Genomic DNA, 24,887 nt, shown 5'->3' on the forward strand with positions numbered 1-24,887 from the left:
AGCTCAGTGTGTAACTGTTGAAAGACTTCTCATGCCTGTCTTTTTTAATGGTGCTTCAGAAAAGAGGCAAGAAAACCATCTGGCACAATATATAGGAAAATGGGACCTTTCAGGTCAGCCACAAAAACGTAGCTATACAAATTCAAGTAATAACTAGTAAACAGATAAATCTACCTTGGTACAGTTAAGCAGGAAGACTCAAAAAGATGTGCTACTGTGAGATAGCATACCTCAGGGACAATGTGAGCAGGAAAAGATGCCAGAGCTTTCAGAGATTGCAAAAGAATCACGTTCTGCAGAAACGTGCGCCTCCCAGTTTTTATAGAAACTGTAAAATGGCTACAGAAAGACTAAAATCTCTTAATGAAAAGCACAATATGGGAAATAAGATGTACGCCAAAAGCAGATGAGAAGCCTAATTCTAAGGAGTGATGTAGCTGATACAGGGTGAAAAACAGAAATCCTGAGTGAACTATCTAAGTCACACACACACACACACACACACACACACACATCCTTGAGGAGAAATTATAGTCATAAGCATACAGTTATGGAACATGTCATTTATTGGGACACAAAGGCAAATCTCCCATGACTTCTGTTCCTCCCTCAGCAACCGAAAAAGTATTTTGCTGACATACAGTGAATTGGCCCTGATACGTATCTTGACGTCACAGAGTATGCAGAGTATATTTCCTTTCTAAGTACTGAGAGGAAAAAAAAATTATTTCTATAAATTAGCAGTTTCTGTTAAATGTATTGATACATATCATGTCCTAGTAAAGTAATTCAGTTTATCTCAAAAATCTACAGGTTCTCTTAAGAGAGCTGACTGTTCCTCCTTTAGATCAATAACATTAAAGTGACAATATTTAACACAGCTCAGTTCCAATTATGCCTCCAAATCATAGGTACAAGCCTGTAAGTGCAATCAGTAATCTGAGCCAAATTCACATTTTTGTCTGAAATATGTTCTGTCTTCATTAAGACAATGACACACACTGAAAATTTAACTCTTCTATGTTCTTTTTTAATTTTTTTTTTTTTTTTTTGCCACTAACACAAAATTGGAAGAAAGGCATTTTCCCCTCTAGTTATTTTACAGTATATCAACAACCTTGGTCTTATCTTCAAGTTCTTTAAAATAACCAAATATTCATGGTATTTTTTAAATTTTCCAACAAGAATTAAGGCTCTTATATGGTGAAATCGAGCAACACAGCCATCCAGATAGAAGCAGAACACAATTTTGTAGCTTTAAACTAAAAGAACTCCCAACTCCTATGTATTTCCCTTGTAGAAAGAGCAGTTGGGCCATCTGGGTGTACTTTTCTAGCAATGGTGTGTGTAGGATCTGGTTTCCTTAGAGTCTGTTTATATTTACTGCACTCTTACAAGGAATCAGACACCACGTCTAGCACTTTAAATGCACAAAATAATTTGGTTTTCACCACAGTCTTGTGAGTAGGACGATGAAGATAATTTCCCCATGGTTCCAGTTGCTACAAGTGGCAAAGCCCACATGTTAACCTGGGGTTATTGCATTCATACTCCATGCCCTTATCCTTTGCACCATTCAGCCTCCACAATCCCTTCAGTCACTTAATGTTTTCCCCACTGTAGTTCAGCAAGCAGGGAAACACTGTGAAATTCAACAGATGGGTTGAAATCCAATCATTAGTCACATACGATTGGAAGAAATAAAGGGGCAATGTCACAGGTGGATTTCTGAAAACTTTTGGAAGCCTTGCCAGCCCTTGCTAGCAAGGACATCCAGGATCTGACTTGCATGGAGTCAAAAATGACTGTAAATTTGGAGCTGTTTCCAAATCAAGCTTTCTTAGAATCAGTCTTATTTTTGGATGATAGAATTTCCCAACTGCCAGGGACCTTAGTGAACATTTAATCTTGAGCTTGTCAACTAGCTTTGATAATAGGCTCAATTTACTGTAATTGCATAAACTGTTTAGCCATCACTCAGATTAAAAATGTTTTAATCCGAATGCCTTTTGGATGAAGGCTTCCAGTATTCAGTTTGCCACAAGACTCAGCACTCCCCATTGATTAGAACTGACCTGATTCAGTGATACAATTATGTTACCTGTCTCACTGTTTTAAGTGTTTGATGTTGAGGTCCTTGGTTGGTCTGAGATGTGAACAATCTTTTCCAGCAATGGCTTTTTTTTTTTTTTTTAACTGAAGTATTAGCATTCTTAGAAGAGATAGGGATATGAGTGACAGACAGTGAAAAGGATTGTGACAAGGAGAGGCTGGTGGATGTGGTGGTACCAGTAAGCCTCAGCAAAGGATTGAGGTGGTGGCCCTTGACAAGCCATGTCATGAAGCAGCTGAGGCATCCCTTGTTTTGAAAGCCTGATTTTGTGCAGTAACTCCGTTTACAGATGAGGAAACTTGAGGCATAATCAGAGTAAGAAACTTCCTCAAGATTGTGTGGGTAATAAGGACCAGAGTCCAGTCCCCTTAAGTCTCAATCCAGTGTACTCCCATAGTACATACTACCTCTGAAATAGTTATACCAGTATAATAGCATTTTACATGATAAAATCAACTTTCAATAGTTTTGAACAATAATCTAATAGTAATATCAGTATACATCAAGCTTCTAAGCAACCAGCATTTTCCTAACTTTCCTTTAGCCTGGAGCTGATAATGGTTTTGCTCTAAGTGCATAAAGTGACCATACTCCACAGCTACTCCATAGCAGCGAATCCAGAATCTCGTTCAGCCCTAAGCACAGGGGAAACTTGTTAGGAGTGCCGTGTGTGGATCCTCCCGGGCAGTTGTGGCTTGGGATCATTAAGATACACAGGACCCTTTTAGACCAGTATACCACATTGCTCAGTATATTTTCCCCACACATCCAGCTGTAATGTCTTACTTTGTTTTCAGTTGAGAGTGGCATGCAGATTACGAATAAAACCGGCTATTTCCTTGAACCCGAAGACCACTGTACTTGCTTACATGAGACGAAATGTAGTCAAATCTTTGGCATTGTTTACTTCTTGATAACAATTATACAACATATTCCCTTTTTTTTGCTTCAAAAGACACAACCCTATATTTTATTTTTAGTGAGGTCCTCCTCTTGAGACCTGAGAGGTACAAGGGAGTCAGAGAAAAAGAAGGGTTGTGCGTGAGGGCAGATGGTCCAGCCCTTATAGGGAGCCATGATCTCAGAGGCTGGCATCTAAACAGAAAAATTCTTTAGTTTCTAACGCCTTTCCTGGGAGGCATAGTGTAGTTTCCGTCTCTGTAACTGACAGAGTCAGCATTAATGGTCCTTTTACCCAGCCTCAAAATGTCCTATGTGCCTTTATGTCAGTGGGTTCTCATTGTGAGCCCAGAGGAAGAAAAGACAGTCAGCTGACACTCTCTGCTCAGGTCTCACTGTAGTAGTCAGAAAAATTGTTGTTTTTCTCTCTTTCCATCTTTCCAGTCTGGTTGACTTATGTGTATGCACATGGGTACACACATGGTTTTGATTACACTTTCTTGGGGTGAGAGCTGTCTGGCATCATTTACCATCCACAGCTTGAGTGAAGAAAGGAAGAATGTTAGAACAACACAGAATATTCTTTAATGTCTACAAATTTGCTCTGCAGCTCATGTCTATTGGTCAGTGATGATAAGACCTGCATCACATTCCTAAAGCCCTTTGTTTTCCCCTCTTCTGTGTACTGATCTAGATAAGCCAGGAGTGATAAATGGTTCTCAAGGTCAATAAATTGTGTTTCTGCTAATGAACTTTTACTGCCTTAAGTAATAGTAATGGCCATGGAAATTTGGGCACTGGTACAGAAACTCGTTATAGAATATATTGATTTTTTTCCCTTCTTTTTTTTTTAAAAACTCATCTGAAGAGATCTTTTCAAGTTATTTTCAGTTTTGCTGCTAAAAACAGTTGCTGGTATTCCTTACAAGTCTCATTTCTCCTTGCAAATCCACACTCATATGCTTCTGTCTCTACCCCTCCCCCTGCAAGTGAGAAAGAATGATTGTGTTTTCCCACCCAATAGGTACTATTAATATTTATTTACCTCACAGTCAAGTTTTATTAATTGCTTAATTAGCAGTAGTGAAAACAATTAGTGTTTGGGAGCAGGGAGTGTTATATACATGCTAAGAGCAAAAATTAGCATAAGTGAAACACAGAGGTTGAATTCTAAATAAAGACAACAAATCTAGCCTTTTAATTTGAGCAGTGCCTAGGCCTCCAAAAGAGCCTCTGCCAAGTGGCATGCATGTTTACGTGTGCACACACCCACTGCCCCTAACTTACAGCCACTGCCTTCCTAGAGCTTGTACCTGGGTGCCTTGCTCTGACATGACATTCCTTTGCTCCGCTCTTCATTAGAGGCAGCAATCAGTTGAAAACATCCTAAGCATAGGCTTCCTACTTACCTAAAAAGGGGAGTATAGTATAAGCTGTGCATTGAGCTATTATACCGTGCCTTGTCTCTTTGCCTTCTGTCAATGGATTGGATAAGCCTGGAAATGATGAGGCTCCTCAGGTAAAGCCTTGGAAGATACTAATAGATCTCTCTCTAGCTGCACACTCAGGTTGCCACATGGTTATGTATGGCAAACACCTACTAACCTCTGTGACTCTGGGGAGCAGAGCTGTGGACTGGCACTTTGTCTTGCTTGCAGAGCCTTAAGTAAGATCTTAGTTGCCCAACCTGTAGTTGCCCCACATCAGAACATATAGATGGATAAACTAGTAGTATATCCCACCATCACTAGAGAGTAAAAGAATTCACCATAATCCTCCCCTTTAACAACATAATCACGCAAGTTTACTAAGCTCCCACTACTCTGTGGGGTACTGTACTAGATGATGAAAGAAAAGTGTCAGACAATATGCTCAAGCTGGTGTTTCTGTATCTTCTTATGCTTTTTGAGGAACATGTTACCTAATTGACAACATTAAGTCCAAAGCATGAAAGAAAATCAACACAAAGCAGTATGTGACATTAACTAAATGTCACAGAAGAAGCATTGAGGGCTTACTGGAGTTCACAAAAGGGAGCAGATAAAAGTGGAGGATGCCAGATTAAAGCATCAGGAAGGAGACAGAATTTGAGCTGGATGTCACCCAAAGAGCCAGACTTGGACTGGAAGAATGAGGAGGTGGATGAGAAGCCAGAGGGAGGTGAGGCAGGAAGGATGGTGTCAGAATGCATGGCTCTTTCGAGAACAAGCAGACCCTTGTTCTTCACATGGTAAGAGCAGAAGCCTATTTTAAAAAAATCATGAAATAGTGTAAGATAAAGTTTGAAATACAGAAAAGGGTCAGCTTTTGAAGAACCTTGCCTTGGGGCTTTATTCTACCTGGTCTTTCTTGAACCTCATCAGAGGATGTAGACAAGTCAGTACAAGTATCTTTTTATTGTAAGTTTGTTTGGAAAGAAGCTCCTTGGTGGGGTTCCAGAGAATCCTAAAGCTCCGTTTTCTCAGCTCCCCTCATGAAAGCTGGAGGAGAGTTCTCGATGGTGTTTTAACTGTTATTCAAAAGAGCTGCTCTAAGGAGATGCCGAGGTACGGTTCTTCCACTTCTTCCCCAGCACTAAGACCAGAACACCCCCCAAACGAAATGAAAGTCCACTAATGTAGAGGGTGGGAAAGTTCCAAGCGGCCTTGTAAGCCTTTACTTCACAGTTGCTTCACTCCATCTAAATGCATCACTGATTCGATTAGCAACCGCATTGAGAGTTTCAGCTCGTTTCCACAAATGACAGCGAAGGGCTCCGTCAAAAGTGATAGTTTCTTTAGTTCATCAAATCTCTATTCACTGCAAAAACATTACTGTCCTTGTGGCTTGTGCTTGATGATTGCTTTTATGAAGACCGTGAAAGGCCAAATATATAGGTGGAAGCTTAAATTCACTTTATATCGCTGAGATTTACCATCTTTAAAAATAGCATGCTAGATTAATGCATTTCTGATTTCAAGGTGCTGTTTTGTTGTTGTTGATTTTTTTTTTAATATTGGCTTTCCTGAACATAATAATTCTATCAGACAGTGGGCTGTAGAAGAAAATATTATGTGTGATTTATTTCTGGGGGTTTGAAGACTAAAAATACTATTTTTTACTAATGCATCTGAAATAGCAGATGAAATATGGTTATAATATGCAAAGCTATCTTTCAATTATAGACTTTATTTTTTCCTTTCAATGTGTTTTTTGCAGGATCTCAGGGAGGAATGTGTAAAGTTGAAAACAAGAGTGTTTGATTTGGAACAACAGAATCGAACGCTAAGCATCCTTTTCCAACAGCGAGTCAGACCAACTTCTGATCTCCTCCAGGTATGTGTTTTTGTGGAAAACAGTCTTCACTACTAAAATGCTATTGACAAGAAGTGACTTAAGTTCAAAAGTTACCACTGTCTTCATGGGCAAGACATACTGCCTCAGAACATCCATTTTCTCACCTCTCAAGGGGTGTCATTAAAATTGAACATCTCTTAAATTTCTGACTCGTAAAGAAATGCATCAACAAACAATAAACAGGTAAAAGGAAACAATCAGAGTATCATCTGGTTAACTCAATGAAACTGGGAAATGGAGTCAGAAAATAATTGATGGCTTTGGGAACCAGTATTAGTACGTTTGCACTCCATGATGAGCAAGGCAGAGTTTTATGTAATGGCCAAAGAGCATTTCTTTATTTCGAACACTCTGTAATAAAAAGAAAAAAAACAGCTAAGGTTTGTTGTGCTTCCATATCTCTCTCTATGCAGCCTGCCTCCTCACAAGCTAAGACTTCCTCCACTCTGCCTCAGTATTTTACAGGTTCTCTTTGTCTAGGTGTTCTCACTGAACTCTTTCAGTTGCTTTTATAACAGGCAAAGTCATGGAAAGTCAGACCATTTGAATCATTTTGAAGCTGTCCCTGAGAAAGCGCTAGAAAATATATCTGAGTGCAGGAAGACACGTGGATTGGCAGAGGGGTCTAGAAAGCTGATATTTGCCATTGCCTATTTTTAAAAAAATCCTCTTAATGTGCATATTTGCTCAAACAAGCTCCAATGAGCCTTGCTCAGAGCCCTTTTGAGACCAAGCTGGCATAGAGTATGTGGGGTTTCACAGGGGCAGTGTACGGTGTGTGAAGGATAAACCCCAGCTGCCTGATCTAATTGGCTAAAGGGAAGAAGAAAGAGATATGCTCTAGACTAGCCTGTCCAGTCGGAGAAGGCGACGGCACCCCACTCCAGTGCTCTTGCCTGGAAAATCCCACGGACGGAGGAGCCTGGTGGGCTGCAGTCCATGGGGTCGCTAAGAGTCAGACACAACTGAGCCACTTCACTTTCGCTTTTCGCTTTCATGCACTGGAGAAGGAAATGGCAACCCCCTCTGGTGTTCTTGCCTGGAGAAGCCTAGAGACGGGGGAGCCTGGTAGGCTGCCGGCGATGGGGTCACACAGAATCAGACATGACTGAAGTGACTTAGCAGCAGCCTGTCCGGTACTGTAGCCACTAGCCACATGGCGCTATTGAAATTTTAAATGAAGTTTCTATGTCAAGCTCATCAGATTGCAAGTATTGAAAACCCACACATGACCAGCAGCTACCATATTAGATAGTGTTTATATAGAACATTTCTGTCATCTAGAAAGTTCAGCATGTTTCCAGATGGTTGAGACGGTGTTGCTAATTTACCCTCTGAACTTTGACACAAACATCTTCGCCTGCCTCCTCAGGGAAATAATGAGAAATTGTAGTTCATGTCAGAGATAGAAAGATGTTTGGTAAATCCTCTCTTCAAAATGTAATCCCTCACACACACAAATGAAAAGAGCTCTCTGAATTGTAGAATAGATCTCATCTCTTAAATTAATTTTCTCTCTGCTTTATCTGTTAGTGCTTAATTCATAATTTATTGGTCACAAATTGTGTGGGAAGAAAATCATCTCCCTCTATTCTGTTTCCTAATCCCAGCCACGATAAATGTTGGTCAGAGAGAATCTTGGATCTGTAAAAAGTTGTATCTCATTTGCTCTCTTACAATCAAGATCCAATATTGTAATTACTTGTAACAGCTGTTGCATGTTCATGAGCTTTTCCATTTTGCCTGTTTTAACTTGAGGCTTTTCTGAAATAACTTTTAAGGATCTCTAGTCCCTGCTTATGAAGCACGATGGTTTATTTTCACAGTAGGCACATGTGCCATAGATATGTAAGCTGTTTCATTAGCTGTCACAAATTTCTTAAATACACATCCAAATGGCAGAGGATGGTGTTTGTTCTAACAATTGAACTCAGTATTTATTCATTGGGTGTCTTCTGCCAACACACTATTTCTCCCCAAATAGATCTCCTTTCCAGGAGCCATTCTAATTTAAATGAATTTTGTAAAAGACGGGCTGACAATATTAGCAGTTCTGAGAGGTAGAATAATAAGAGTGATGTCTGCCTTCTAACACGTAAGAACTCGCAATCATAGACAAAGTTGCTGGCTTTTCAGGTGGTCTGTTCTCATGTGACCTGTGATTTTTTTTTTTTTTTTTCTTTCTGATGGCATAAATGTGTATCATGAAGCACGGGCTAAAGTAGAAGCAATTTGAGTTTGCTTTGCGTTGCACCCATGGAAGCTCTGTAATTATTTGTTGATTAAAATAAATGACCCAGATTCATTCTGTAAGCTGGAGAGTTGCTTTACATACATCACTTCATGGGAAAGAGATGGGGAAGCAGTGGAAACAGTGGCAGACTTTATTTTGGGGGGCTCCAAAATCACTGCAGATGGTGATTGCAGCCATGAAATTAAAAGACGCTTACTCCTTGGAAGGAAAGTTATCACCAACCTAGATAGCATATTCAAAAGCAGAGACATTACTTTGCCAGCAAAGGTCCATCTAGTCAAGGCTATGGTTTTTCCAGTGGTCATGTATGGATGTGAGAGTTGGACTGTGAAGAAGGCTGAGCGCCAAAGAATTGATGCTTTTGAACTGTGGTGTTGGAGAAGACTCTTGAGAGTCCCTTGGACTGCAAGGAGATCCAACCAGTCCATTTTAAAGGAGATCAGCCCTGGGTGTTCACTGGAAGGACTGACGCTAAAGCTGAAACTCCAATACTTTGGCCCCCTCATGTGAAGAGTTGACTCATTGGAAAAGACTCTGATGCTGGGAGGGATTAGGGGCAGGAGGAGAAGGGGATGACAGAGGGTGAGATGGCTGGATGGCATCACCGACTCGATGGACATGACTTTGAGTGAACTCCAGGAATTAGTGATACACAGGGAGGCCTGGCATGCTGTGATTCATGGGGTCACAAAGAGTCGGACATGACTGAGCGACTGAACTGAACTGAACTGAAGGGAGGTTTACACCCCTATCTCTTCTGAATGTTTCCTGTCTGCGTGGATGCTTTGGAACTATGTAGCCGTGCTGGTCCAGCCCGGTCTGTTGGAGGGCATGGCTGGTGAGTGCAGCAAATCCATCAGTATGCCTAGTCCTGAGTATGATAGATGTTTTAGGTTCTGCCCATGGACTACAGGTTCAATACAATTTTTCATCCTATCTGAAAAAACTGCATTAATTGTCATCTGCTGAATACAGCCTAATGATTCTATACAATCTAAGTAGCTACCTAAAGAGAGACACAGAAAGAAGATTGTTGAACACATTGTGAGTTTAGTAGCTATATTTTAAGTAGTGAAAAAGAAAATAATTTATAAAAATATTTAATTCTTTGTCCCTCAAAAATAGAGAATGAAAGGGTTACCTGGATATTATTTAGCATATTCTGATATAGGAGGAATAAAAAGGGTTAGTTCTAAGGGTTAATTGTCAGATTCTTGGAAACTTACAAAGAGAACCAGGTCGGTGATGGGAAAGAAAAGAAGCCTAACCTGAAATTTAAATCTTAAGAATGGCCATAAACTTCTCTGTTGGTTCCAGTTTCCAGTAAAGCATCTCTAGGACTATGGACCGTAACAAATCAGATTAAGAAGTTCCTTTATATTAAAAGAATTTTCTAAATTCTAATGAATTAAGAAACTGGTATAGCAAATAAAATCCAAAAGTAACATTCTTAATGGAATTGGAGTCTCTAACTTTATTCAGACTTACTGGTCAGATTAAATAATGCTCACCTTTGCCACTTACAAATCATATTAAATAACACTCTCAATTTACTGAACTAGCAGAGAGCTCTCTACCAAGAACACTTACTTCTCCGACCAGTTGAGTTATGAATGAGTTATGTTTGTAACTCATTCTCATATGACTATCATTTGTGTTGGTAATTATATGATTTTAAGTACATTATAAACCAATGAAATGTGGTGCAAAAAGAACTGTTTTTATAAAACAAAGTTGAATGCTTCAAAAGCATGTAAAGGCATATCTCTAAAAGAGTGGGATCAAACAATATTTGTGTCTAATGCAAAAACAAAAAAAATTTTGGGAGATGGGGAGTTATATTAAATGTAGAGGCATGCTGCATGGAAGTTGCTTCTCAAGTGGTTTTAAGTTCTTGTTCCACTGTTAAGAAAAACAAAACCTAGCATGTGTTTGATGCCAAAAAAGACATTGGAAGATCTAATAATAGGATCCCTGGAAAAGAAGCAGCCTTGGCCCTATTTTAAAAAGAATGTTATTTAACAAGCACATAATGCTTATGATGTCAGGTACTGTTCTCCAGCCTTTACAGTGTTCATCAGTGTACTCTCCATTATAGTCCTGTGAGGTAGGACCTATGTCTGTACCCATCTTCCAGACGGGGACACTTAGGCACAAAGAGCCTGTGTCACCCAGTGGTAATTGACAGAGTGGAGATTTAAGTCCATGGTCTGGGTCCAGGTGCACCCTTTCACTTGCCATCTGTGCTCCCTTTGCACAGAACACAAATGGGCATGAGGATCATTTTCTGATTCTGTACTCTGACATTTTGATTAACCAGCCCACTTGTGATCAAATCAGATCAGGGGCTTCTGCAGTGTAATCACAGTAAGGAGCCTACCATGTTTACACATTTCTGAAAGCCTCTTGCTTTGTGGCATCCACAACTTTCCCCTCTCTTGTGTATTCTGCCCTGTCTTCTTTTGGACACCTGTGTTATCGTTACATTGATAGGACATTATTCACATGTTTTCTGCCTAACACAGTTTTTTTTTTTTCTTTTCCTTTTTATCTGATATTTCAAAGGGTCCTATACTCATATCTTTGGACCAAAATAGAAAGCAAAGAATGTTATAGTGTAGATTATTCTCACAAACAGTTGAGAATCTGACAGTTTAGAACCACAGTGTAAAAATTTGCTGTCACTTCTGAGAGTATTGACTTCTTTTTGCTAATGTTTTGTTTTATATTATTATTTCAGATGAGATGAGACAATTTTTAAGTTCTTCTTGTGCTTCTGATGTATTTTTCCTTTCCTGAATTTATTTTCAGAGTGTAAATCTCTCCAAGAGTCTTATTTGACAGGACACCACACAACACACTCACCTCTCCACCTGTCCTTAAGCAATGAACCCTGCTTTCTGAGAACCAGTCTAACTCCCCTGCCATTCAGGGGCCGTCCAGAGTCATGGGGGTCCTCACTGAACTTCTCCTCTGCTGGAGCTTCCATAGTATTGGTAATCTATACCACAGAATAAGCAGTTCATTCATTGTCCTCTATGCGGTTACAGAATCCTAGTCTCATGGTACTGATGGTGGAGGTCACACAGTGGAGCCTCCATAACTCGGGATGTCATGTTAACTTTTATTTCACCTAAATAGAAATCTCCTTGAGGGTAGCAGCTATGCTGAATGTAGCATTTTATCCACCCACAATATCGTTCATAGTACATATTCAGTGTATGCTTTGATGGCTTAACCTTAATTCAGTATTTTTAATGGAATTTAATTTTGTGTATGTTGGGAGTGATGTTTCTTTTTGTTTGTTTTTTGTATGCAACAATCTAATTGCCTTTATTCTTCTAGTTTAACTGAGGTATAACTGACATATAACACTGTATATGTTTAAGGTATACACTATAATGATTTGGTATGTGTATATATTGCAAAACGGACATTACAATAAATCTAATTAACATGTCACTATGTACAGATTTTTTTTTCTAGTAATGATGGTTTTGAAGATTTCCTACTAGATTTCAAATATGCAGTATAGTATTATTAACTGTGGTCACCATGCTGTACATTACATCTCCAGAACCTATTGACCTTAATAACTGGAAGTTGGTACCTTTTTATCCCCTTTATCAGTTTCTGCAACTCCCCATCCCCCACCAATCTGTTCTATCAATGAATTAGTTTTTTATTTAATTCTACATATAAGTGAGATCATGCAATTTTTACTGTCTGTCCAAATTATTTCGCTTAGTATAATGTCCTCCTGGTCCATCCATATCATCATAAATGGCAAGATTTAATAATTTTTATGGCTGAATAGTGTTCTGTTATCTATATCTATATATATATTTATAAATATATCTCTAAAAATATATAAATATATGTTATGAATCAAAAATATATGTACTGTATATAACACATTTTCTCTATTAATTTATCCATCTATGAAAACAGGTTTAGGCCCTTTGGCTGTTTCCCCATTTTGGCTCTTATAAATAATGCTAAAATTAACATGATGTACAGATAATTGCTTCTTTGGTATAGTCCTTTCATTTCTCTTGAGTGTATGCCCTTAACTGGAATGGTTAGATTATATGGTAGTTCTGTTTGTAATTATTTGAATCATATCCATACTGTTCTCCATTGTGGCTATACCTCCTACTAACAGTGTACAGGGTTCTTTTTTTCTTCACAACCTTAATAGCACTGTTATCTCTTATTTTTTGATAGTGGATTCTAACAGGGGAAAAGTGATAACCCATATGATTTTAATTTACATTTAACTAATTATTTGTGATGTTGAGCACCTTTCCGTGTACCTGTTGGTTCTTTGAATATTTTCTTTGAAAAAAGACTTATATCCTTTGCCCACTTTTTAATTGGCTTTTATATTTTGCTTTTGGATTATATAAGTTCCTTTTTTGCTTTAGATACTAACCCCTTACTAGATATGTGACTTGCAAATATTTTCTCCCATTCTGTAGTTTGTCTTTTTATTTTGTTGATGGTTTCCTTTGCAATGCAGAAGCTCTTAAGTTTGACATAGTCCCACTTATTTAGTTTTGATTTTTTTGCTTAAACTTTAGATGTCATATCCAAGAAATCATTGCCAAGACCAATGTCCAGGAGGTTTTTTTTTTTTTTTCTATATGATTTATTCTAGGAATTTTGTAGTTTCAGGTCTTATATTTAAGTCTTAATCCATTTGAGTTAATTTTTATGAATGATATAAGATAGGGGTTTAGTTTAATTCTTTTAAATGTGAATATCCAGTTTTCCCATCACCATTCATTGAAGAGCTTGTCATTTCTCCATTGAGCATTTTTGGCTCCCTTGTCAGATATTAGTGACCATATCATGCATGGATTTATTTCAGGATTCTTGATTCTATACCATTGCTCTGTGTGTCTGTTTTTATGCCAGTACCATACTGTTTTGATTTCCATTGGTTTATAATATAATTTAAAATCAGGAAGTGTTATCCTTCTAGCTCTGTTCTTCTTTCTCAGGACTCCTTTGCCAATTAAGCATCTTTTGTGATTCCAAACAAATTTTAGGATTTGTTTTCTATTTCTTAAAAAAAAAAAAAGCCACTGGAATCTTGATAAGGACTGCATTGAATCAATATATGACTTAAGTAGTATGGACATTTTAATGATATTAATTTCTCCAATCTATGAACTCAAGATATCTTTCCACTAATTTGTGTCATCTTCAGTTTCTTTCATTAGTGTCTTATAGTTTTCATTGTAGAACTATTACATCTCCTTGGTAAGATTTATTCCTAAGTATTTTATTCTTTTCAATACTATTATAAATGGGATATTTTGCTTATTTTTCAGATAATTAGTTATTAGTATATTGAAATGCTATTGACTTTCTGTATGTTGATTTTGCATTCTGTAACTTTATTCAATTCATGATTAAATCTAAAAGATTGTTATGCAGTTTTTAGGTTTTATAGATATGGAATACCACTGAGTATGATATTAGCAGTGGGTTTATCATATATGATGTTTTTATGTTGAGTTCTATCCATTCTATATACAAGGTGTTGAGTTTTTTTATGAATGAATGTTGAATTTTATCAGATTTTTTTTCTGCATCTATTGAGATGATCATAGGGTTTTAAAAATTCTATTATTAGGATATATCACACTTAATGATTTACATATGTTTAACCATCCTTGCATCCAAGGGATGAATCCCAATTGATTTTGGTGCATGACCTTTTTAATGAGCTGTTGAAATCAGTTTGCTACTACTTTGTTCAGAATTTTTACATGTATATACATCAGGGATATTGACCTATAGTTTACTTTTCTTGTAATGTCCTTATCTGGCTTTGGTATCGGGGTGATACTGGCCTCATAAAATGAATTTTGGAGAGTTCCCTCCTCTTCAGTCTTTTGGAAGAGTGTGAGAAGATTTGGCACCAGTTCTTAAATCTTTGGTAGAAATTTACAAATGACTATGAGGTCCTAGGCATTTCTTTATTTGGAGGTTTATGTTTACTGATTCAGTCACATTACTCATTCTTCGTCTCTTCAGATTTTTTGTTTCTTCATGGTTCATTCTTGGTAGCTTGGTTGTTTCTAGGAATTTTTCAATTTATTCTAGGTTGTCCAATTTGTTTGTATATCATTGTTCAAAGTAGTCTCTTACGATCTTTTGCATTTCTAATATATCAGTTGTAATGTCTTCTCTTTTGTTTATGATTTTATTTGCTTGAGTCATCTCTCTTTTTTTCTTGGCTAGCCTAGCTAAGGGTTGATCTGTTTAAAAAAAGCTCTTAGTTGGATAATCTTTATTATTCTTTTGTTAATCTTTTCTATTTTTTTTTTTCTCCTCTATTTTTTATTATTTCCCTCTTCTGCTTCTCTTGGGCCTCATTTGTTCATTTTTCTAGTTTCTTAAGCTACAAAGTTATTTATTTGAGAGCTTTCTTTTGTCTGATGTATGTGTTTATCAGTATAAACTTCCCTCTTAGAATTTCTTTTACTGCATCTCATATTTTTTATGTCATGTTTCCGTTTTTGTTCCAAGATACTTTTTTCTCTTTTCAGTTCTTTGGTTCATTGGTTGTTCAGAAATGTGTTTTGTTTTGTTTTTATTTTAATTTATGCATTTGTGAGTGTTTTCTTATTGTTGTTGTTTGTTTGTTTTTTCCTGTCTTTGGTCTCTAGTTTCATATCATTGCTTTTGGAAAACATTTAGTGTGATATCAGTGTTTTAAATTTACTGACTCATTTTGTGTTCCAACATGTGATCTATCCTAGAAATTGATCTTTCCAGTTGAGAAGAATGTGTATTTTGGTATTGTTAAATGGAATGTTCTCTATGTGTCTTGTTAGGTCTGTTTGGTTTATAGTATTATTCACATTTACTGTTTCCATATGGATTCTCTGCAGGATGACCTATCCACTGTTGAAAGTAAGATATTAAAGTCTCCAACTATTACTGTATTGCTGTTTATTTTTCCATTTACTCCTTTTAGTATTTGCTTCATATATTTAGATGCTTCAATACCATGTGCATAAGTATTTATAATTGTCATATGTTGTTGATTGATTGACTGCTTTATGATTATATTATGACCTGCTTAGTCTCTTCTGGACATTTGTAGTTTCAACTCTGTTTTGTCTGATATAAGTATAGTTAACCCTGCTTTCTTACCATTTGCTTGAAATATCTTATATCCCTTCACTTTCAGTATGTGTGTAGTTAAAGCTAAGTTTCTTGTAAACAGCATATTAATTTTTTTTAAATTTTCATTGTATGTCTTTGGATTGGAGAATTTAATCCAGTTACATTTAAAGTAATTATTGGTAGGTGAGGATTTATTATTGCCATTTTGTTGATTGTTTTCTGATTACATTGTAAAACCTTTGTTCTTATCTTACTGATTAAATTTGTGATTTAATGACTTTTGTAGCAGTATGCTTTGGTTATCATAATCTTGTGTAGCTACTACAGGTTTTTCCTTTGTAGTTATCATGAGACTTACATAAAATGCATTTATAACATTCTACTTTAAGCTGATAACAGCTTAATTTCAATAGCATGCATAAAACTCTGCATTTTTTCTTCTCCCTTCTCACATTTTAGGTTATAAGTGTTACAGTTCACATATTTTTGTATTGTGTATCCAATAATAAATTATTGTAGTTGTGGTTATTTTTCATACTTTTTTTTAAGAGCTTTAATCTAGAGTTGTAAGTGAACTATGCAACAGCATCACAATATTAGATAATCTGAGTTTGTCTATGTATATACTGTTATATAACTTACAGTGAGTATTATACCTCCATTTATATACCTTTATGATGTTGGTGAGCATTATCGTATTTCCTCTGGAAGAACATCCTGTAGCTTTTTTTGTAAGGCAAGTTTAGTGGTGATCTTTATTAGCTTTTGTTTGTTCAGTAAAGTCTTTATTTCTCTCACTTTTGATATTCTTGATTGTGCATTTGCATATATGATCACCTCCTCCAGATTTTACTGGTTCATTACAGCGGAAACAGTCCTTAACCATAATGAATATATTGTTTCTCTTGAGTGTATCCCCTAAGCCCCATAGACTTTTATACTCTTTTGATTTTTTTTTATTTGTTTTTGCTCAAATGACTGGATAATTTCAAAATGACCTATTTTCTAATTCTTTTGCTTGGTTGAGTCTGCTGTTGAAGTTATCTATTGAATTTTTCCATTTAGACAGTGTATTCTTCAGTTACAGAATTTCTGTTTGGTTTTTCGGGATGGTTTCTGTTTCCTTGTTGAACTTCTCATTCTGTTTATGCATTATTTTCCAAATTTTATTTAGTTGCCTGTGTGACCTTGTAGTTTACTAAACTTCTTTAAGAGGATTATTCAGAATGTTTTGTCAGACAGCATATAATAGATCTATTTCTTCAAGGTTAGTTATTAATATTAGAGCTTTATTAGTTTCTTTTGATGGCATCATGTTTACCTGATTCTTTGTGATCTTTGACTCTTTGCATTGGTATCTGTATATTTAAGAAAGTAGTTTCCACTTATAGACTTTACAGATTCCGTTGGTCAGAGGGCTTCCCTCATAGCTCAGATAGTAAAGAATCTGCTTGCAGTGCAGGAGACCTGGGTTTGATCCCTGGGTCAGGAAGATCCCTTGGAGAAGGAAGTGGCAATCCACTCCAGTATTCTTGTCTGGAGAATTCCATGGATAGACCATACGGTCGCAAAGAGTCAGACATGACTGAGCGACTAACACTCTTTTCACTTTTAGTCAGAGGCAGTCCTTCATCTGCCAGTTCATCTTGAGATTCTGACAGGTCTGCTGGTAGCATCCTTGGACTAATGGAGCTTGCTATCAGGGTCTCTATTTGGATGAAGCCACTGCCTGAGCCCTGAGTTCAGGAGTGCTACTGATTGGGAATAGTTGACTAGAATTGCTGATTTGGTTCTTGCTCAAGTGCAGCTGTAGAATGGGCTCTATAGTTGCTAGTTTGGCATTATACTTAGTAGTTAAGAGGTATAGTAAAAATTACTTCCCTACCTGGCCAAGGCTATGGAACAGCTGGTATCTCTCACTGCCTGGGGAATCAAGGTCAGGCAAAACTATTCCCTGAGCTCCCTGGTCAGGCAGAGCCACTGAGTTGGTTCTATGGGTGGACAGAGCTATTGGCTGGCTTTTCTACTCAGGTGTCCCTGCAAGTGCAGCTAGAAGGTAGGGCGCTCAGCCTTCCAGGTGCTCTGGTTATGCTTCCTGATCAGGTGTAACTGAGAGCTATCCTGAACAGTAGGAGCCTGCTTCCCTGCCTGGTGGTGCAGCAGAACAGGCCCCAAGACCAGCACAGCTTGTTTGGGGATCAGATTAGGCGGAATTCTGCATCAAGTACTCTGGCCAGATGAGGTCACCAGCTAGGCTCTGCAGATGGGCAAAGTCACTGGCTGGGATCTCCTCCTCCACTGTTAAGAGGAACTTGGTGTGCTAAGACCCAAGTCCTGGTTACTGTTAGCCCTTCCACGCATCCCCCGCCCTGGCCCCACAATATGATAGCCGTGGGGTGAGACCCAACCGTGCCTCCAAGGGAGTGACTCATAGTACTGTGCGCCTTGGGCTTTCTGTATCTCACTAGGGAAACCATAGGCCCCAGGGGCCTCTCACTGTGCTGCTGTGCCTTCCGGGGGACGGGTGATGGGATCAGTGTATAGCCATTACTCTTGCCCCTCTAATGAGGGCCTTCTCAGTCTCTGTGGTCTAGAGGGGAGCTTCCATCTTACCTCCATCTTTTGGGATTTTCACGGGGGTGTCTCACCTATGTTGGTGTTACTAGCTGATCTTCTTGTAAGAGGGACTAAATTCAAGAATGACTTGTGTCACCATCTTGATGATACCACCCTTGAGGGAGATGCTTCTAACCACAATAAAACTATAATCTTCTTGGTTCGAAGACCATGCCTTTTTCTGTCCACTTATGTGTATTTTTGTATGAATCCCTTGTACCTAGGTACCCAACTCATATTTTTAATCCTTTAATTTTTAGTTTCTGAGAAGCAAGAGATTTTTTTTTAGGCATTTATGTTCTTTGTTACCTTAGAACTTGCCGTTGCAAAATGAACACAGCCTCACAGAAGTACCCAGAACTGAACCATCAAACAGCCAGCCCAAAGCCATCTCCTCTAGGGTATTTGGCCATTCAGAGAAATTAGAAAATGCTAGTCATATTAAACATCTTAAAATGTATTTATTTTGCTTTATGGGACTTTCCACGTGGAGCTGGTAGTAAAGAACCTGCCTGCCAGTGCAGGAGACAAAGAGATGTAGGTTCAGTCCCTGGGTGGGGAAGATCCCCTGGAAGAGGGCATGGCAACTCACTCCAGGATTCTTGCTGGGAGAATCCCATGGATGGAGGAGCCTAGTAGGCTAGAATCCATAGGTTCACAAAGAGTCAGATAGAAGTGCAGTGACTTAGCACGCATGTGTTTTGCTTTTTTAAAAGATCTACCTATCTGTCTCTTGGGTACTTTCAAACTATAGACAATAAAGTGAGAGGAAAAGTAGAAGTCATCAAGGGGACATTAGAATGATATGGACAGAAATACGGGAGGAGTAGGCGAGTGAGTGAGGGGTTGGGTGAAGGAGGAACAGTGGGTCTGAGTTCTGGTTATGGAAGGGTTTCATGTTGATTGACCTGTGCCTCTCTTAAGACACAAGCCATGAGGGAGTGAAGAGAAGAGGCAGGGACAGCCATACAAGTTTAGAGCAGCTATCTGGTTTCCCATACTGCTAGGCTGTAGGTTTGCCTTATGAGTTTCTGACCTTGAGCTGCTTGTGTGCTGGCCACAGAGGCAGCCTCCAAGCCCTGCCCTGTGAGCAACAGGAGCAGCAGTGTGGTGATGCTTCAAGGATGCTGAGGACTGTCCGGGTCCAGATGGCGGAGTACCCACCAGCAGTGGTCTGTCAGCTTGCATGATCAGAAGGACCATGCTGGCTTCATTATGGACACCTGTCAGCATGAAAACATACAGAGAATGTGCAACAGAGATCCTGTTTTACACACTGAGCCCTGCAAAGGATGTTAACTTGTCTGAGGTGCAGAAAGTGGCCTCTCTGAGAATGAAGGGACACTTTAAAAGACCACACAACTCCTGCATGGCAGGGCTTGAAATGATGAGATCCTCCACACAAGGTTGGTTTGGAATCAAGTTAAGAGCAGCAGAGGAGACGAGAAAGAATCTTCAGGGTTATGGCACGATGTGATTTTCTCCTCTTCACAGTGTACCCAAGACCCTCTATGGACTTGCTTTACCCTCAACAGCCTCATTTTTCTTTTTTTCCCTGACACAGATTCTTTGCTCTAGCCAAGCAGAAACATTCTCACTCCACAGAGCATGACATAGGTTTTCCTTCAACTGTTCCATTTTGTATGCCATTCCTCCATTCAAAATGCTATTCTACCCACCCTTATCCCACCCACTGCCACTCCTCTTTATTCAGTTAACCAGTTCAGAACATCAAGGGTTTGCTAGTATTAGGGATTCAGTGGTAAAATGCGTTTCTCAACAGTTCAGTCTGCAAGTGCCATGGAAAGAACAGAGTGATACGGTGAGGGGCATATGAGAGTCTATGGAGGGTGGGGATGGGCAGAGTAGGGGGTACCTCTATTGGACAAGGTACCTGAAGAAAACCTAACAAAGGAAGTAATGCCTCCATGTGCATCTCAACAAATGAATAGGTGTTTATTAGGTGGATAAGGGAGAGTGTAAATGCCAGCCAGAAGGAACAGCCTGTGCAAATATGTGAGGCATCCTTTCAGTCCTGTTTCTGAATTAATATGCTTTGAAAGTGGTCCTGAAATAACCACCCTGCTCCCCAATCTCCTGCACATACCTGGCTCACCAGGTCCCAGTCTATATTTATATGTTACTTTATGCTAACTGCTAAGTCACTTCAGTCGTGTCCGACTCTGTGTGACTCCATAGATGGCAGCCCACCAGGCTCCCTCGTCCCTGGGATTCTCCAGGCAAGAACACTGGAGTGGGTTGCCATTTCCTTCTCCAATGCAGGAAAGTGAAAAGTGAAAGTGAAGTCGCTCAGTCCTGTCCGACCCTCAGTGACCCCATGGACTGCAGCCTTCCAGGCTACTCTGTCCATGGGATTTTCCAGGCAAGAGTACTGGAGTGAGTTGCCATTGCCTTTTCCAATGTTACTTTATAATACGCCGTATTTTTTTTTTTCTTGCATGTTTGTTCTTCATTCCCAAATCATTTGAGGGATGTTTTCTACTTTTGTTCTTTGATGCAATACTCAGGCTTACTGGCTTATGTGTCATGGTGTGCTTCCTGTCTACATTATTGTTGAGGGTAAACATAGCCTGTTATAAGGAAGTGAGGGTTGATTCCTACTCTGTAATTGCTTGCTTTGGCTTTTATTTTCATAAGGACAAGGACCTTGACTTATTGGCCTCTGAACCCTATCAATGCAAAATTCTAATAAAGTGAGCTTCACTAAATGTTGAGTGCACTGAGTGAACCTCTGGGATAAATGTAAAGGCTTGCCAACAGAGGACATAAAAGGAGATGGCTTCACAAAGAAAGTGACCATGAGGGGAACAAGAAGAGAAGGGAGGGAGAGTGGTCCTTAGGGCACTGTCCACTTAAGATGAAGAAGGCAGACTTTGCAATATTATGTTTAGACATGTCAGGACAACCAGGGGGACTTATTTCTCCTTCTAAGTGCATTCTAGTTTTATTGTTGTTTGGTTTAGTTTGGGGTTTGGGTTTTGCTTTAGTTTTATGTCTTCCTGATTCCATTGGGACCTCATATGTGGTTTCCCTCTTGGAATTGTTCGTACATCATGTGTCTTGGATGAGGGACTGATGTTTCATATAGTTTAATGGATGTGGGTTCTTATCTCTCCTGCCCAAAGCCCCTACCCCAAAATCTTAGCCGCTTAATAGAAGGCACCTGGCTTCCTGTTCTTTGTCTCATCTTAAAACTAGACATATACCAAATATGTATTAATTGCTTTTAAGAGTACATGGATAGCTCTTCATAAACCACCATCACCTGAAGCAATGAAAAATCTAATATTCTAAAAGCAACAATGCAAATGGAAATGCCTAAGGGGCTCAGCCAGGTAAAGGGATAAGCAAGGGAAGCTGTGTACCCAGCTGCCAGCTTCCACCACATGTGATCATATGGAAATGCTTGTTAGATTTTACCATAGATTTAGACATTTTAAGAAATTGGAAGTGCAAACTTTTGTGTGCAGTCTCCTGACTTTTAAATGTTGGCTCCTGATTCAGCTATTTTATAACACCGAGGAAGCCCAATAAAACGTCTGTGAACCAGATTTGATCTGCAACCTGCTTTTCTTTTCTTGCTGTAATGATGATAGGTTTTAATTTCAAATAGTATAAATTCTCAGAATACCTGGGCACCAAGCTTTAGAATCATATTCATGAGACAGCTAGAATATATTGCTGTATTCATTATTTCAAGAAAAATTCATTGACCATCTACTGAGGATGCAAAATTTATCATTTAATAATAAGATATAACATGAACAAACAGTTGTGTAGCAGAATAGTAAATTAAACAGCAATACTTATCAGCAGAGTTTCTCAGAGGAAAGAGTAATTTTATCTGGGATATCAAGGAAGCCTTTTAGGAGGTAGTGACAGATAAAATGGGCCTTGAAGGATGCATAGGAGTTTGTTAAGGTAACAGGCAATTCTTAGACTAGATTCGGGATTAAGCTTAGTATCAGGGTTTATATTCAGATTAAACCCAAAGTCTGGTTTTAATTGTGACTAAAAAATTATAAAATTGTCTTCACCTGATTTGGTATTATTTGTCCTTCCCAATCCCTTCCAACAATATCAGATTAATTCATTGAGTTCTATGGAAAAGCATAAGCCTCTGAGGAGTCGCCATGCTAGTTGAATTCTCTGCCACTATGACCTTCTACATTCATTCTTTCTAGCTTTTTGTCTGAGTAGAATCTAGTTCAGCTAAATTAAGGAACCTGATGAAAAATACAGAGCCTTCTGCTTCTAAAGTTTGTTTTAAGAATTTTAACATTAAAGAACTTTTCAAACCTGAACATAAACCAACATTATATTGAAACAGGCTAAGTGATTGAAATGTAAATTCAGGAAATGTACCTTGTCGCATGTAACCTTCAGGCTATATATTTTTTTTTCATATTTTAAACATATAGGAAAACCTGATAATTCAGAATTTAGTGAATTTCATGCAGTCAGTGTTTATCATAGTAACCTTTAAAGCTCCCACAGTAAAAATTGTTATTAAGCATTACATTTTCATGAATTTTAGATAAATGTAAGGATTTGGAAATGCACGGGATGAAAAGTACTGAGAAAGGCATGGTGATGTTTACCTGGGGATTTGATTATGCAGATTGGAGCATTAATTTCTTGGCACTCAAAGTTGTGGAATGTCCGTTGCTATCAGTGGATGTCACACCAGGGAAATTTTATACCTGGCACTAAAAGATTAAATAACCCAAACTCTGACATGAAAGACCACTGTTTCCAGGGATGAAAGCAATCTGGCTTTGTCTTCACCTCTCTTACCAAGAGGGCACACTTGTCTGAGACCTGCCTGACGTATTCAGGAGCCACTTTCTGGAGCCAGGTAGAGATTCACAATTTATATAGCTCTTAGGAAACTCAGGAACAAGTCTTTTAACTGGTCAGCCTTCAGTGATGATGCATATCCTTGAAGTCCAGGGTCAGAAGAGGGAGGGGAAGTTGGGGTATATACCAAGGAGACAGATAGAAGCATCTGCAGTCTCTCAGCAGAGCTGACCTACCATGGGCTGAGGCTCCATGAAGAGAAAACTTCAGGCAGGTCTGAAGCTCAGTGCAGCTTGGGATGGTCAGACCCTAGAGACAAATGGGAGTGCCCTTCAACTGTGCCTGGCCTACTGAGGTTGCTCAAAAATATGCCAGGACTATGCTCACAATAGCTCCCAAACTGATCAGATGGATGGAGATAAATATTCCCAAGGCAAGATGCTCTCATTTGCTGATGCACTGATGTGTAGCTCGTGTTCTTGGCTGCCCCAGAGCGGTCAGGACCAGCTGCAGGGGCACAAAGACATGCCCTTTCCCACCTGCTACCATTTACACACATACATACACGCATAGGCCTAGGTCATATTTCCACACACTCTGATGGAAATGCTTGGACAGGTGTGGGGGCGGGCACCTTTGTAAGACTGGGAAACCAGAGCAGTGTCACCAAGGCTCCTGTTCATAAAACCAGCTGTGTTCAATTGATTTGCAGCAGCCTTTTCTGCCTTTAAAGCAGCTAGTTTCCCTTACCTGGGTCAATTTCTGTTGATCACCATCGGCCTCATGTCTCAGAAGCAAGAACTAAAATAACTCCTAAGTTTTGTACAAAATTTGGAGGTTGGACCTTCAGCTGCCCAGAGGCCTTCTGGAATGAGGGATGAACAGTGTCACTGCTAAAACAGTATCACTGCTGCCTCATGGTGACCGAAGACGGGGCACACAAACACATCACCACTGCCTCCAGCCTCACTCTGTGGCTGATAAATCTCTACCTCACTGTACCTCACAAGCAAGAGTCTAGAAGGACCAGGGTGTACTTGTAAAGTGATGCAAAGTAAATGGAACAGGGTTGTGCATACAGAGAAGTCACCCATGCAATTCTGCCAGCCTAGTATGGGCTATATTGAGGCTGCAAGAAGATTTCTACATCTGTCTTGGGGGGAGGCATGGGGGAAGCCAGGCTTGGTCAAATCTAGAGTTTTCCAAATAGGTATCTCTGATAGTGAGGTTGGTCTATACCTTATTAACAGACAGATGTCGTTTCACTGAACCCTTACTCTTAGTCTGGAGTATTATTACTTTTTAACAAACAAAAATATAAAATTCCTAGAAGCTTTTTGTTCTTAACCAGGGTTGTTCTCCTGGTCCAAAACTTCCCACCCAAAGTACCCACTGCTAGCTCATGCCTTCATCTCCAACTCTTGCCCCCTGGCCTGCATAAGGGAGGCCTGGTGCAGCAACTTTCAGCAAATCAGCCCATTAAAAGACGTTTACGGGTCTGTCTGGACTTGGCAATATGTTACACTGTGGACAAATAGAGTTAAATATGTTTGTGTGGTGTCCTTATAATCTGAGTGCTAGATAACACCGTGGTGGGCCTAAGTGATATTTCCCCAAATAAAGACAATGGATCTAATAGCCTAGTAACATGATCAGATCACTTTCAATAGAAACATATTTATGCCAAGGAATAATAGAGTT

General features: G+C 39.0%; 1 protein-coding gene across 1 annotated transcript in view; it reads left to right on the forward strand.

The window, feature by feature from the left end:
* Positions 1-24,887, forward strand: part of NCKAP5 (NCK associated protein 5) — a 906,569-nt gene that overhangs the window by 761,865 nt on the left and 119,817 nt on the right. Inside the window, exon 9 of the mRNA XM_052635984.1 lies at positions 6,212-6,328. Within this exon, the coding sequence (XP_052491944.1) occupies positions 6,212-6,328 (117 nt within the window). The remainder of the gene's footprint in view (positions 1-6,211; positions 6,329-24,887) is intronic.

This window comes from Budorcas taxicolor, chromosome 2, assembly GCF_023091745.1.
Source record: "Budorcas taxicolor isolate Tak-1 chromosome 2, Takin1.1, whole genome shotgun sequence".
Taxonomy (NCBI): domain Eukaryota; kingdom Metazoa; phylum Chordata; class Mammalia; order Artiodactyla; family Bovidae; genus Budorcas; species Budorcas taxicolor.